The sequence below is a fragment of the Thalia democratica genome, unplaced genomic scaffold (assembly GCF_965202585.1).
Source record: "Thalia democratica unplaced genomic scaffold, ktThaDemo2.hap1.1 HAP1_SCAFFOLD_1660, whole genome shotgun sequence".
NCBI classification, from domain to species: domain Eukaryota; kingdom Metazoa; phylum Chordata; class Thaliacea; order Salpida; family Salpidae; genus Thalia; species Thalia democratica.
Genome location: NW_028140487.1, coordinates 1 through 11,819, shown reverse-complemented (window position 1 = coordinate 11,819; position 11,819 = coordinate 1). Strand labels below are relative to the sequence as shown.

Genomic DNA, 11,819 nt, shown 5'->3' with positions numbered 1-11,819 from the left:
CAAAGCGAGTAGCTTAATATTAAGACTAGTAAAACAAGTAAATGTAAAAACTATATTTTTTACTAAATATTCTTAACATAATAAAATCAAGCTTGCTTTTGATTTCAAATTTTATCAAGTTTTAACCCACTGGTTCTTATTTAATAGCTTTTTAAGAGTTAAAACTATTTTACATTGTTCTATATAATGAACTTTTTTTAAAGCTGTATTCTTTTTTACTGTACAAAATATAGATTCATTTGATATTTTATAGTCAATGCATAAGTTTTTATATGAGAATTTATTTCGTTTAGTTTTTTGTGCATACTAAGTTTTAATTGATCATACAGGACTATTTGTTTGTAATTTTTACTATGTTATGTTTAGTTTTTTAATTTTCATTGAATGTAACTTGTTTTTTTTTCGTGTGTATTGTTTAAGCGGCTCAGATTTTAATGCCCGAGTCCATCTTCGCATAATAAACTCCAATAACAATAATATACTAGTTATTACATATTAGCTTAATATACATTCGATAACGGAGTGATGTTTTTAAAGTCAAAAATTGGTGATTTATTCGACAAGTTTGGGAAACTATGGATTAGACCACTTGATATATATAACCATAATACATTAGTATATAAAGTAAGCATAAGTGAAGAAAAAAAGTAAAAATAGTTTATAAAAAGTCAGCATCATTAGTTTTCAATTTAAAAAGAAAATACTTTTAAAACAAAGTTTCAAAATAAAAGTAAAATAAAAGATTTTATTCAATTTCAGAATAAAGTATTTTTAAGAATGTATAAAATTTGTTTTTTTTTTGTTTGTAACTACAGTAATTGTTTTTAAAAGAGTGTATAAATAGATACAAACTTTACAACAGAACGTTAAGTTGTAAAAACGCACACTCACATTGTGTTACCTACAAAATTTTGTAAGAATCAAAAAAACAAACTGTAACTTATCAGCTGCGAGCTAAAATTAAAGACGTTTAAAAACTAAATACATACAACAAGCTCTGTTGCAATAAAGATACTTTTTTCTTAACTTTTTTGTCGTTCGACAGTCTACCTTTATTCTTTCAAAACTTGGTTTTCTTGCAGTACGGATTGTAGGAGCTGGTAGCAATCGACATCCATGTTTATTTTACCGACAACCTCTCCTGCGCCATCGCTGACAACCAACTCTCTACCAATTATGTTGTCTTGATTGCGCACGATTTCAGCCAAATCAACAGTAGCACTTCCTAGTGAATAAAACTTAAAATTATTAATAAAATTTAACTGCGACCAATTTATCTAAAAGATATGTAATATGCTACCCTAGCCATTACATACAAAAACTATTACCTATAACTTAAAAAAACCAAGCTGGTAACAGGTATAATAAACTTTTCAGTTTTTTAAATTCTTGTAATTATCTTACGTCATGAAAATTATGTCAATTGAGAACATACAAGTTTTTCAGTAGCATAATTTTAAAGACTGGATAACTTTGATATCACTAGTAAATTATGCTTCGAAATAAATTATGTAGGAAACATAAAAAAAAACTAAAATATCAAAGCAAATCAAAAACACTTATGAGTACTTATGCATTAAAAGCACACTAAGAGTAAATATACAACTACTTAAAACTTTGGAATTTTCGCATTATAATGCAAAATATTTTTTACATAATCCATTAACAAAACAACCACATAGAAAGCAACGAAGAGGTTAGAAATAATTTTATTAAATCTAACCGATTTCTTCACAATCACGGTCATTATCATCAACTGGGTCAGATAGTAGCAACACTTTGAAATCAGAAGAACTTCCTTGCAGCATTCTGGCCAATAAATTCCTTGTTTCCTCGTTTTCAAACTTCGTTTCTTTAATTTAAACGTATGCTAAATTTAAGTTAGTTTACAATTTAAAAAACAAATATTAATTATCCTGTCGTTTAATAATATAATACAGAATACACTTCAAAACGCCAAACAAAATAAATTCAAGTTGGGAAAATTATACAACTGCCTAAATTTTTTTGTTTAAAAATAATAATAGTAGTAGTGCAAGCATATCTGCTATGTCTCGTTCTGAAGAGATTTATAAAACACGCGAAAAACGATCCGAACACCGCGAGAGAGGATAGACGTTAGTGTTTTCGTAGCGTTTTCCTAAAGTCAAGCGTGCGTAGGCGTATGTGTTTAGTTTTCGAGCACTATGTTTGAGACATATTTATGAGTCGCTTACTAAGCATTATTTGTAATTGGGCACTGATTTATATTCTTGACAGCATACTAATTTTAATGTAGCGAGTCACCTAGTTTCTTTCCTAAGATCGTAGATTTTTATATTGTAAAATAAATATTGAGTGTTAATTTGCATTTGTTAACTAACTAGAATTTAACCTAGTTAAGCTTAAGTTATATTTCTAGCACTTATTTATAGGCTAGATTAAATTAGGCCTTCTATAGAGTATGTTTAATTGTAACATAATTTCGTTAACACAATTAGTAGCACTAATCACTAATATATGAGTATGAGTGCTAGCAGCAAGAAATCCATACCTTTGTCAGCCTATGACCGCTTGAGGTTAGTTACTGAGCACGCGTTGCGTGCTAAAAACGCTGAAAAGGTTTTGGATGCTAGTAACCACATACAAATAAGTAACCCGAGCCGACTAACGTATCAGACCGACACAAATTGATGTCAGAGGATAATGTTAAACTAACGGTAAATTTTAGTATCAAGAGCTGAGGGTTATAGTAGTTTTTCGGCTACCTTCAGCAAATATGAGATGTTTTGGCTATAACACAAAAAGCAACAGACTGCACAGCAAGACCATTAACAACAGTTTCGAGGCAATATACGATCGGTTTTATTTCCATAAGACCATATCAGAACCATAGTCGCGAGAAACAAATATTTCAATGTAAGAAAATTGAACTCAGTAATGTCGTTCTACAATGTTTTTGAGTACAGTCGAAAAAATTAACGCAATTAAATCGTTCACAACTCAACGTTTAACACATTGTCTGTTCTAATGCAAAATTTTTATTTACGCTTGTTTAATTGCAATGAAACAGAGATTTCTTGCCACTATTTCTGCCTGAAAAGCTCAAATATTTATGTATTAAAATGCTTATAAAACTTTAAAAAAGGGTTCTTATTCAAAATAAGTAAAACTAGAAAAAAAAAAGTTTATATAAAATACTGAAAATGTAACAAAACCTAGTAATTAACTACTAGCCACAAAATACTTTGATAAGGGTGTATATACGCTACATGACAGAAGAGTATACATTTAGAAGCAATAAATAAAACAGTTAACGTATTACTCTTAATGATAAAAGTGTACCATCGAAAAATTACATACGACATTTTCATAAAAAACATTAACTGTAAAATAAAAATATGTATCTTATAAACAACAGTATGATACCTGACGTGTGGTTGAAAAGCATTCTCTCGCCATTTTTTCTCGGTATAGGAATCGACTGTGGGGTCTCATGCACATTTCCAAGAATATCGTATTCGACAAACAAGTGATCAATATTGTTGTCCAACCAGCGTTGGCTATCGTTCAGTGTGAGGTGATTCACAGAAACACGTAACTTTAGCGAGTCATCTTTATTGATTGTGTTTTGATTTACCTTTATTAAAAAATAATAGTTTTAAGAGTTAAATTTTTACAAACTTTATTTTTACAAAATATAGATTTATTTGTAAACAAACTTAAGTAAAAGTAGTTTTCTAGTATGTTTTAGCAGTTTAATTTTTTTTGAAGTTTTCAAAATGTATATGACGACCTTAAACAAGCTTTAAATATTAAGTAATAAAACGAATGCTACAAATAATTTTAACGTACTACAATAGTCAATTATTGATTATATTTAATAAAAAAAACTATAAATATAATGTGGTTCAACTTTATTGATGTGCAAATAGATTGTGTTGTAAAAGAACGTTAAACTTTGTTTCAACAAATTTAAAACATTAAACATAGATTAAGTAGAAAAAGTTAATTAAGTATTACAAACTTTAACAAAAGTTATAAAAAATCATGCTTAAAGAAATTCCTGTCAGTCGCTACAATTTAAATAACAAATTTGAATTATCATTTTAAACTTTTTTTTAAGAAAATTATTTTAAATATTCACAAGTTAAATTTGAAATGTATGTTAATAAAGTTTCATATTTTCTTATATTATCTACAACGTATTTCATACAAACTTTTAACGCGTCATCTTGTTTTTCATTGTTTTCATTAAGATGTGCCTCATTGGCCTCTAAGACGGTTATTTCATTTGATTCATTTGATTCTTCAGTATTTTCAAACTCTTCTTTGAAAAAAAAAAAGTATAAAACTTTAATAGAGTATTCACAAATGTTATCAATTACATTTATAGTTTCTATTTTTACAAAAACTTTTTTTTGCAAAGCTTACGCTTTATTAAAGGGTTAACATGAAGGAACTATAAAAAACAACTTTCGTTTTGCAATTTTTCGTCCGACTTATCCGCTTCATCGTCGACGAATCTCACCCTGTGCTGTCCAGCAACAGTTGAATTTTTCTTGTCACTGAAATAAGTGTCTTCGTTTTCACCTCCAGTTAAATCTTCAGAAGTAAATATTTCTTCCTCGTCTTTTTCACTTGGCAAAACAGCAATTTCTTCTTCAATCTCGCTGTAAAGCAAACAGATGTAAAAAAAATAATTTAACAACTAAAAAAAACAGTATAAATCCTATTAACGTTTATAAAACTTCAAATAATGTTGTTGTGATATTTAGTAGACACATTTACAAAACAAAAAAAATATTAATACAGTAAAGTTTAAATATTTCAGTTTAAACAAAGTTCAGCACCTTTCGTCTTCACTTTTTGTGTCTTCATCAAACGGATTATTACCTTCATCTAAAATATCATCTACAGGTTTGACACTTACATCTTCACTTTCAAAATGTTCAGATTCATCTTTTGTTTCACTATTGATACTCTCAGCCTCGTCATGAGCTTTAATTACTTTGGTTCGAGGCAAAGGAACTGGATGAATGCCGTTGCAACCATCACTGCTGGTACTTTCTTCAGCTGAATCAACTGTTTTGATGACACTTTCTTCATTGTGTTGCACTTGATCATTATCATTAGCATTTTCTGTTACCTCATTATTTTCCTAAATTATCAAAATAAAGTTGAAGTTTAAAAAAAATTTCAAGAACCAATATAATAAACAAACAAAACAAAAAATCTCATAAAAGAGAATGAAACCTGCTCTGTAAAGATTTTAGAATCTTCCACCTGATCTTCAAAATTATCCTTAGATCCATTTTCGGACTCTACATCTTTTACATCAGGTAATTTTTCATCAACTTTAAGGTTTGCATCTTCTAAATCATTAAGTATATGTGGTGGAGGTGATGTAGACTTGGGAGGTGGGTTTGCTGGGAGCACTTTTCTGTGTTAGTAGTTTAAACTTTATTTACTGTTTAATTGTAATTTATTAGTACAACTAACTTTACTAGTATTACATTTACATACCTTAGAAGGTTCACACTCCATTAAATAGTTACATAGCATGTAACAAAACTTAAATCAAATAACATTGTTGAATTAAAACAAAGTAGTTTGTCTATCTAATACCAAAATAACATTTAAAAAAAATGTTTATTGTTTAGAATGTGATATACAAAGATCAAAATTAGCAATAACTACACTATATAATTTGATAAGTTGATGTTTATATATTTTGAGTTAAAATGTTCACTAATTAAAAACAAATACTTTTTTCTAGGAGGCTTAGCTGGCGTATATGGGGAAACTTCATCAACTTTAGAAACAGCTGACTTCTTAGGTTCTGGACTAACCAAGTCACTTGCTGTATTTTCATAGTCGTTCTGCCACTTTATTTCTACTTGAATTGTGCCATTAACAAGGCCTTCTTTCTATAAATAACAATAATACACTAATTAATTCAATAAAGTAAACTACGTTAAAGAAAATTAGCCTTAAAAAAAACTTTTACTGTTTACTAAAGCAGCACAATTTACAGAACTTCAGCTGCAACAAAAATTTTGAAGAAACTTAAAATTATACTGAAATTACAATTGTTCTTTAAGCATTACTTAGTTACTAGTATAAAAGTAATTTGACAAAATAATGTAGAAATAATATACAACTAACATTAAACTTGATTTACACTTATACTAAAAATAAAACTTGACATGAAAAATTTAGTGACTAAACTATACCTAACATTAGGAATAATGTTTACTTTTCCTTTTGTACCATGATTTTTTTAATTTTATGAAGCTAAATATCAATAGAAATAAACACATTTGGTACAATTGAAAATTACGTGTTTTTGACACTTCGAAATATTTTTTTTGTAAAACTCACCCATTTTATAAAAAAAAAAATTATTATGTACTTGGATGGTAGGAAAAAATTATAAACCAAAGTCTTACATTATAAACTTCAATTGGAGCATTGATAGAATCATTATAAGCTAATGGTATTAAGTCAATAGCTGCTTTTCCAATGTAAGTTGTAAGGTCTGAGTCCTTATCATCAAACACATATATCAGTAGTTTCTGTTGTAAAGTTTCGTTTTTTTTCTTTTATTTATGTCCTGAAATATCTTATGTATAGGTAAAGGCAAGGTTATTCTTAAAATTTACCCATAAAGAAAAACTTTAAAAGCATATTCTATAAGTAAATTAACTTCTAAACTAAAAAAGAGCATTTAAAAATTAGAATTTGTATGAATCTACATTAAACCTCAGTTTGTAGGTATAGATGAAAACTCGAACTCATGGCTATAGTGAAAGTTTGGTGGTCATTGAAAACAGGGTGATTAGAAGAAGGCACAATTGAAGTTGCATGATTGCTGAAGTCAAATAACTTGTACACGCAGTATACATCTGGCTGTACTTCATTTTCTGTTTATAATCTTTATATTTCTTAACATTTATTTTACTGGTTTTAAATATTTCTAAATATTCGCATTGTAACCACCTAAATGTATTACAAAACTTAATCGCATATTTAAAGTAAGAATAAACCAAAATTTAATACATATTTAGCTATAATTTTTTTTAATGAAAATGACAGACTTTTTATTTACAGTCATTCACTTTTGTATTTTTTATACTTTTATATATTTCTTAAAATTTTAAACTTAACTTCGTTTATATGATTACATAATGTTTTTAACTTAATATAAGCAGGTTGGAAGTAAAAACTAAACATACTCATCGAAGTTAACCCAGAACAGTTATGTATTGTGACGTGCAATTTATTAACTTTTTCATTAAGATCCAAAATTTTAGGTTCATTAACTGTGACGTCATCATCCTGCAGGATATCATTTCCAACTGATGAGGAAATGTAACCTAGAGCCTTCAACTTTGACTGAAAAATATTGGATTTAGTGTTAATTTATACAGAATTTTATTATTAAGTTAAATTGAATAAATATTTTATTTATAAGAACAAATATTAATTTCAAAACACAGTAACTTTTTTTAACATAACAAAGGTAACTAACTATAAAGTTTTCTAGTTTATTGATAAACAATTTCTTTTAGTAAAACAAGTTAAAACAATTTAATCTCATCTTTAAAATGTCTTCTAACCTCACTTCTGAAATTATTTTTGTTTAATGTGATTAAATATTTTTATTTAGTACATTTAAGCTAATAAGCGAAACCGGCTTTATAAAAATTGGGTTGTGTAAGTAAAGCAAACAAAACGTTAAAATATGTACTAAAAAATGTTAAAAACCATTTAAACTTTTTTCATTTAACTTATTGATACAAAAGTGTTCTTTACCTGATAAAGTCTGATTGCTTGCTCCATAGGAACTCTTAACCTCACCCAGTAATCCATTACTCCTATTGTACTTCCGTCTGTACCTAATAATTAACTAATTTAGATACCAAGTTCATTTGACAGTATGAAATTTTGTTTCATGTTGCATAAATATTTATTCTTAGTTCTTATAGTTTAGTTCAAAGTAAAAATAACATTTTCTTAACAAAGTTATATTTGATAAGGGTTAAGAATGTGCATAGTTTGCATCAATAATTACATTGATAATTGATAACAGTGGCAACAGCAAAAATAAACCTAAAAGAAAAAAATTTACGAGTGTTTTTTTAAAGTAATCAATTAAAATAATTAACCACATAAAACTAACCTTACATACCTTAACATGCCTTTACACTCACGAAACCAAAATATACATGCTTGTCTTAACATAAACTATTAAAATAAAATTAACAGTAATCTAAAATTAAGGCCATATGAGGGTTAACGTGTTTTTTTACAAGTCGGCTTAAATTTGTAAATAATAATCTCATCTGCTAGATATTTTTACAGCTGAACATAATTAAAAGAATCTTTTGAATTAAAATACAAGGGATCTAAGTTAGTGAGTTTAATATGGTTAGTATGTAAATTTTACGGCAAAAGTATAATTTATTTAATAATAATTCATGTTCTATATAATTTCAAACTAATATTTTTAAATAACTACGGTATATTTTTTATTTTTTATTTTATTAAAACGCGTTTGAGTTTTTGTAATTTTGATATTTTTTTATTCTATCCAACGTGCAAATTTTTAAACTATTTAAATAAGGTGATTTCTAAAAAAAAGGTAGACTTTTAAATCACTTGAAATTTCTTAAAAACAAACAATCCGCGGTCTATAAATTGGTATACAAAATTTAATAAAAAAATAATTCAAAAAATGTTTCTTATAAAAATTATAATTCAAACTTTCAACCTTTAAATACTAGCCAATCTTAATTTTTTAAAACAAATGTCTTTATACTCCTATATTCTAATAAATAAAACACCTTATCAAAAATATTAGTAACATACTGTTTGTTTTTTCAACAACAGTAATTGTGAATTAATATTTGTATACATCTACCAATGGCATAAAATTTAACATAACTTTTTTAAACTTTATTCAACTTGGTGAAAAACCATTAAAATGAAATAAGCAAATATTTAGATGAACATTTAGCTAATTATCTTTTGTTTGTTTTGACAACTTAATCTGCAAGTATTTTCTAAGATAAACAAGAAAAAGCTTAAATTTGCTATTAAATACAATCTTATAATTAACAAACCAGTCAAAGTAGCACTGGCGTACATTTTAGCTTGTGGAGAATCAAGAAGCTTATCAAAAGTGACTTTGCAGCTGGCGACAGTTTCATATTCAACACCTTTAGCTAAATGAACCTCAAATTTCGTTGAAGTCTGTTTATAAGTCATAAATTAAAAAAAAAAGCTTGAAGTAACAATTAAAATATGTCGTTCACTTATTATGTTTAGTAAAAAATACCATTTTTAAGTTTTAATTTTTTATGAAATAATCAAGGTCTGTAGTTCATATAAACTAGAGATAGCTGCGACGTATTTTTTAGTTTAAAAAAACTAATGTAAATAAAATGAAATTGAACTTTTATTAAAAAAATACTGTGAAATATACTCTTAATTCTATTGTTAGTGCACATTAAAAAGCACAGTGATTATTAAACGATTATTTCATTAGACTTTTAAAAGTTAACTTTTGTAAACATGGTACTATTTTATAAGGTTACGCGACTCGCAAAAAAATCTGATGTGTGTGGACCGCTGACTACAAAAATTTGTCTACTCTTTATTTGAACCATACCTAATTTTATTTAAACAATTTTATATAACTTTAAATCGTTAATTCAACTTGTAATAAAAAGACATATAACAACAAAAAGAACACGTCAGAACTTTACGAACACATATTTAGAGTTAACGATTATATGTTCATCAAAGGAAGATTCCAAGCTGGAGGGCTGGATTTATCAAAAAAATCTTTCGCGTACCGGATTTTCAAAAAAAAAAACCTTAGAGGTTAACGAAACTTTGAAAAACTGTACTGTAAAGAACACTCTTAAAAACTAAAATTGCTTTAAGATAATCATTTAAGGCCATAGGGATCCACCTTGGTATTTACAAGTTGATCTTATTTTGTATAACTTTATATTAGCCATCAGATACTTTTAACAGCTTAAAAAATTCAAAGTAACTTTTGAGACATAAGAGGTTAAAGTTGGTGAGCTCAATAGGCTCTAGAAGGAGCAAACCAAAAGACGAAAAAATAAAAAATCAATAAAACTTATCTTCTTCTTTAATTTTTAAGCAATCTTCTTCAAATTTTTACATAAGTCTATTACTAATGTTTAGATCTATTTGATGCGGGATTTTTTAATAAAACAAAAAAAAAGATAAAAACACTTTTTTATCTGTTTTTTACTTAAAAAACAGTATGATGTACACATAATCTAATTAAGATCACATTTCAAATTTGTTATTTTGTTATATTAAAAAGCTCAAATTTATTGAAATTGCACAAGTTGGTTTCAAGTTCAAAGAAATACTTCACGGACTAAAAATTTCTTATTACATTAAAACAGAAGTTAAAATGTGTACTAATATTTTATTGGAAAGCTTTTTAAAAAGTTTTTACAGATAGTTTACACCACATAAAACCCAATGAAAATGTGACTAATATGTACTTTATAAAATAAAAGTTAAAAAGGTCTACACATCATTCTCTGTTTTTTTAATATTAAAATTGAAAGACTTTTAGTTCTCACTTTCATGTATTAACGTGTTTATTTTATTTTTCAAAGTTAACATTGAAATTTAACATCTTAATAATAATATATAAGTGTAATAAAATAACTACTAACTCTGCACAAGTAGCTCAGAAATATTTCGTCTACTTTTACCTTGTACTGTGAGGTAAAGTTGAAATGTGCACTATAAAACGATTAAATTTAAAGTATAAAATAGCTTTTTTCTATATTTGTCATGATTCATAAATTTTTTAAATCTTTTCTCAAATATTATATGAAAATTTTAGGAAACAACATTCTTTTTAGGGCTTAACTCACAAAGGAGGTTAAGTTGTATATGTAAGTTGAAAAACTTAACTTGATTTTTAAAAACTTACCTTGATTAAAAAAAAAAAAGTTTTAAAGTTAATTCAATTAAGTTAAGAGCGTAAGCTATTTTTATTCAAGTTTGTCTAAATAATGTAGTTTACGCTACGCTAACTTAACATAATTTCAAGAACTTATAAAAACGTTCATCACCCAAAAAATAAATAGCTAGTTAGATAAAAATGGAAAAAGCTTCAAAAAAATTAACTAAAAATTTAACTAGCTTAAACAATTAAGAAGATTATTTTCTATATTAAAAGTTAAAAAAAATCTTTCAAAAACTCATATCAGAGTTCCTAAATAAACTATCTATAAATATTAATGTAGCTTTTTAAAAAAGTAAAACTGAGTATTCTTTAATTGTATGAGAACCAAACGTAAAATATTATTATAAAAAACAATAAATTAAAAAAATTGTAAAACTTTGAATTTTTTTTTTAGTTGACTGATTAAGTTCTATTATCTTAATTCACTAATATTTTTTGATAAAAGTTACAAAACCGTTAAAATTTTATCACATTCATCAACCTAATAGAACAATTAATTAGCATATTGCATAGACTAAAAACTTTATTTAAATTTTACAGTACACTTATTTTGAAAAATTAAGGGTTTTTAAATGAAAAAAAATACAGTACTATATGACTACTTTGAAAAAGTATTAAATGCTTTTTAAAAGCAGCAAAGCTACTATTTCTACATATCTAAAAAATGTAAGTATAACAAAGTTGAATAGAAATAAACATAAAACCAACTTTGTGGCAGACAATACTTGAGTGGAAACGATTTCAAAGTCGTAGAAAGCATGGGTAACAAATATACTAGGACTGTTTCCTAAGCATTCCATGCAACTTG

General features: G+C 26.5%; 1 protein-coding gene across 1 annotated transcript; it reads right to left on the bottom strand.

Annotated features, from left to right (window-relative positions):
- Positions 1–632: 632 nt before the first annotated feature.
- On the bottom strand, positions 633–11,811 carry LOC145848776 (protein fantom-like). The gene is made up of 15 exons (XM_082954035.1): positions 11,720–11,811; positions 10,713–10,782; positions 9,108–9,237; positions 7,798–7,880; positions 7,218–7,377; positions 6,745–6,905; positions 6,432–6,557; positions 5,749–5,909; positions 5,236–5,422; positions 4,833–5,140; positions 4,456–4,652; positions 4,200–4,309; positions 3,409–3,619; positions 1,724–1,852; positions 633–1,225 (listed from the first exon to the last, which is right to left on the bottom strand). Exons 1-15 carry the CDS (start codon positions 11,809–11,811, stop codon positions 1,053–1,055), a joined length of 2,298 nt encoding a protein of 765 aa, XP_082810161.1. The 3' UTR covers positions 633–1,052.
- Positions 11,812–11,819: the final 8 nt, after the last annotated feature.

Bases quoted from the DNA above. Each gene is read 5' to 3' on its own strand.
- LOC145848776 (XM_082954035.1), bottom strand. From the start codon at position 11,811: ATGGAATGCTTAGGAAACAGTCCTAGTATATTTGTTACCCATGCTTTC. The intron at 6,906-7,217 runs GTATGTTTAGTT...GATTATAAACAG, and splicing joins TTCTGGGTTAACTTCGATGA to AAAATGAAGTACAGCCAGAT. The intron at 3,620-4,199 runs GTTTGTATGAAA...TTTTTAATAAAG, and splicing joins AACAAGATGACGCGTTAAAA to GTAAATCAAAACACAATCAA.